General features: G+C 37.2%; 1 protein-coding gene across 2 annotated transcripts in view; it reads right to left on the bottom strand.

Annotated features, from left to right (window-relative positions):
* Positions 1-1,959: 1,959 nt before the first annotated feature.
* The window catches only part of HRH1 (histamine receptor H1), an 8,362-nt gene continuing 7,088 nt past the window's right edge, over positions 1,960-3,233 (bottom strand). The window contains exon 3 of one of the 2 annotated variants that reach the window (XM_019505101.1): positions 1,960-3,219. In XM_019505101.1, coding sequence (XP_019360646.1) covers positions 2,606-3,219 — 614 coding nt within the window. In that variant the 3' untranslated portion in view covers positions 1,960-2,605. The remainder of the gene's footprint in view (positions 3,220-3,233) is intronic. The other variant, XM_019505102.1, reaches the window with a different exon arrangement.

The following is a 3,233-nucleotide window of genomic DNA, read 5'->3' on the forward strand; positions in this document are numbered from 1 at the left end:
ATTTAGTAAGTATGCTTATATCCCCCTGGCAAATGTGTGGAAGGCTAAAACTACCTGAACTAGAGCATGTTTTAGAAAGAGATCCAGTTACAACTGCAATGCTCCAAATGGTGGTGGATTTACCATGTCTGGGTAGGTTGTTCCAGTAGTTAATCACTTTCACCATTAAGATGTTGCTTCTTATTTCCAAAATGAATGTTTCTGCCTTGATCTTCTTTCTTTTATGTCTCTGATGAAATAGAGAGACTCCTAACATTAATTTTCCCCCATCTCTGACTACTATGAGATAGAATAGATTTGGTTAAAGCATCTCAATGATAGTTATGTTTTCCATTCTGTCCATCTTCCATTTTTAGCAAAATGCAAACTGAATATCTTGTCCTTTAATACTGAGTTCTTTAAATACATCTGATGACATTAAGGATCTTAAAGACAAGATAACTGAAAGAGAATGAAAACAATACTTTCCATTTATATAGTATCTTTTGTTACAAGATTCCAAAGGCCTGTGCCAATATTACCCAAGTCTCTTATCACACCTTTGCTTATGCTCACTTAACAAATGAACAGAAAGAAAACAGCAAGGTTTTAGCTTGCTCAAGATCACTCAGCAAATTTGTATGCACTCAGGAAATAGACCCTTGATGACATGACTCGCAGTTCCTTCTCTTCCCATTACACTACAATATTTTTTTTCTAATAGGATAAGAGTAGGCAGGAGAAAGCTCTTCTCCTCAGCTCATCATATCTTTGCTGCTAAGTTAATTTAGCAGTTTTAAAAGGAGAGAAACACTGTGTTTTCATTCTCACAGAGAAATACACCAGGATATCAAGATGGCAGCAGGAGGACAGTATTGTTAGGCTGAATTTTAAAGGTCCTTTAGAAAGTGAGAGCATGAGGCCTTCCTGACTAAAGAGGTGTGAAAGAAAAAACAGTGTTTCCTCAACCCATCCCTAAATCACAAAACTAAAGTATATCTGCTGAGGCCTAGACATTGTATGAAGTATACCTGATGAAGTCTAGACATTATATGTTATGGAAGCTGGTAGTATTATGTCTGGGCTGCCACACTATCCAATGAAATATACCTCTGAGGGGCACCCTACAGGGATGAACTCTTAATGAAGTTCTGCCTACTATTTCTTTTAACTAGTTCCATCAGAGGAGCACATGGAGGCATGTGTTGCTATGTTGCAGTCATTGTATAATGTGGCTGTCAACTTATATATTGGCTAAATATCCTTCTTGTCCTCTGCATGATCATATCTTGGTGTGATTATTCTGGTACACCTTAAGCAGGCCCAGCACATATGCCAGGAGAGACACTTTAAATAACTATGTTTTGGTTCTTGAACTCATGTTTAGAAATCCAAATTTAAATGTACACACTGGGTCACCATTGATCCATACTGTGTGGATAGGAATGTCTGCTTTTAGGGATTACTGCAGTACCTAGAACAATAGATCAGCCAGTGCTTGTGCAAATGTTACTTCACTTCCAGCTGAATACCGCTGTCAGTCAAAGTAGAACCAGTCTTGTTTCCTTAACACATGCATTTCATTTATAGATTAGCCCTGAATGTGTAAATAGAATTTTCAGCTTGATTTTTGAGATACAATTACATTTAAGTGACAGCAAAAGAAACACATACTTTGGATATCCATTTCCCTTTCTCTAAAATCTTAGTTGCTGGATGCAGATTTGCATGGATATTTTATATAGTGAAAGGTAGCATACATGCACCAACTTTAGCAGAACTTATTAGGGGAAGGACAAACGGTACATAACCGTTTCTCTAACATAACTGTATCTCTACAAGTTCTGAATCAATTGTTCACTTTCTTAATGGGAGTAACTAGCATACAGTGGCTGGTAGAAGTCTTACATACAGTAAATACGGAAATATTTGAAGCATAGAAAATTATTGTGTTTTCCAGTGAAATGAACAAATGCTGAAGAATGTTAAACACAATACCAAAGATTTATAGCACATCACAATACAACTTGGTATCTCTAAAAAGTGCATTATGCTGGGGAAATTATAAATAAACAGGATACATTTGAAAAAAAACAATTCAAACTCCATATTTATACTACATAAAAAAATTATCTAGTAAGCAATCTATGTCTTTGACAAGTTGCATGTTCCCAGGTTTAAAAATGTATATTACAGAAGTCAAAATGAGTAGTTGGCTGATAATATAAACTGCGGTCTGTTTCTTTCTATAAACTGTCCATGTACTTCTATACCACTGAAGATTTCTATCTTCTCTCCAGTTTTGCTATACATAATGGAAAGAGGTAGTCTTAAAGATGTAAAAAATGCACAATAGCCTAGCAGTCCTAAGACTGGCCCCTGAGTTTTCAGGAGTCCTGGTCAAAGCCAGATCCCCTTTAAATACTTTGAACTCTTAAGCTTCTATTTGTTATATGAACACACACATTGCCCACTTTCACAGACACTTGTTTTACACATAATTTTCCAAAGCTTTACACCTTACTCATGATTATTTTTCCCTTGAAAGTAAAAGGTTTTGTTTCACTGAAGAGTCATGAACATGTCATTGTTTTTCCACACCAAATAAAATCAGCCACAAGATAAATTATGAAGGGATACGAAGGATCTTTTTGAAAGTCTTCTTGAAGTTCTCATTGCAGAGAGGATAGATGAGTGGGTTAAAGGTGGAGTTCACATAGCCAAGCCAGATAGTGAACATATGTAACTTAAACTTCTCACACCTACAAACAGCTATTACCATAAACACCACAAAGTAGGGAATCCAGCACAACATGAAGGCTGCCATTATAAAACCCAACTGCTTGGCTGCTTTTCTTTCTCTGTTCGTATGTAGTCCTTGTACGTGCTGCTCGGAATGGATGCGCAGTCTCTTCCAGGCCTTTTTCAGGTAACCAAGACTTACAAAATTTTTGTTGTTAGTCTTTTCCTCAGAACCAGAATGTGACTCCAAAGTTGGATCAGAGTCATTTTTACATGAGGCCACTTCTGCGAAAGTGTGTTCAGATGTGTCACTTAATTCCAAATCCTCTGGGCAAGGCACCTCTTCATTCTGTTTGTGCTTATCAACTGACATATACATCCTGCTCACTTTTTCTATGCCTGGCTGAGTCTGGGCAATAGTGAGGGGGAAGCAGCTAAGTTTCATGACTTTTCTGTCATTTCTTCTAGGGAGGGTCTTTGAGGCTTTGTCTGAGCTGCCTTGGTGAAGCTTT

This window comes from Gavialis gangeticus, unplaced genomic scaffold (genome assembly GCF_001723915.1).
Source record: "Gavialis gangeticus isolate Ggan-Ray unplaced genomic scaffold, GavGan_comp1, whole genome shotgun sequence".
NCBI lineage: Eukaryota > Metazoa > Chordata > Crocodylia > Gavialidae > Gavialis > Gavialis gangeticus.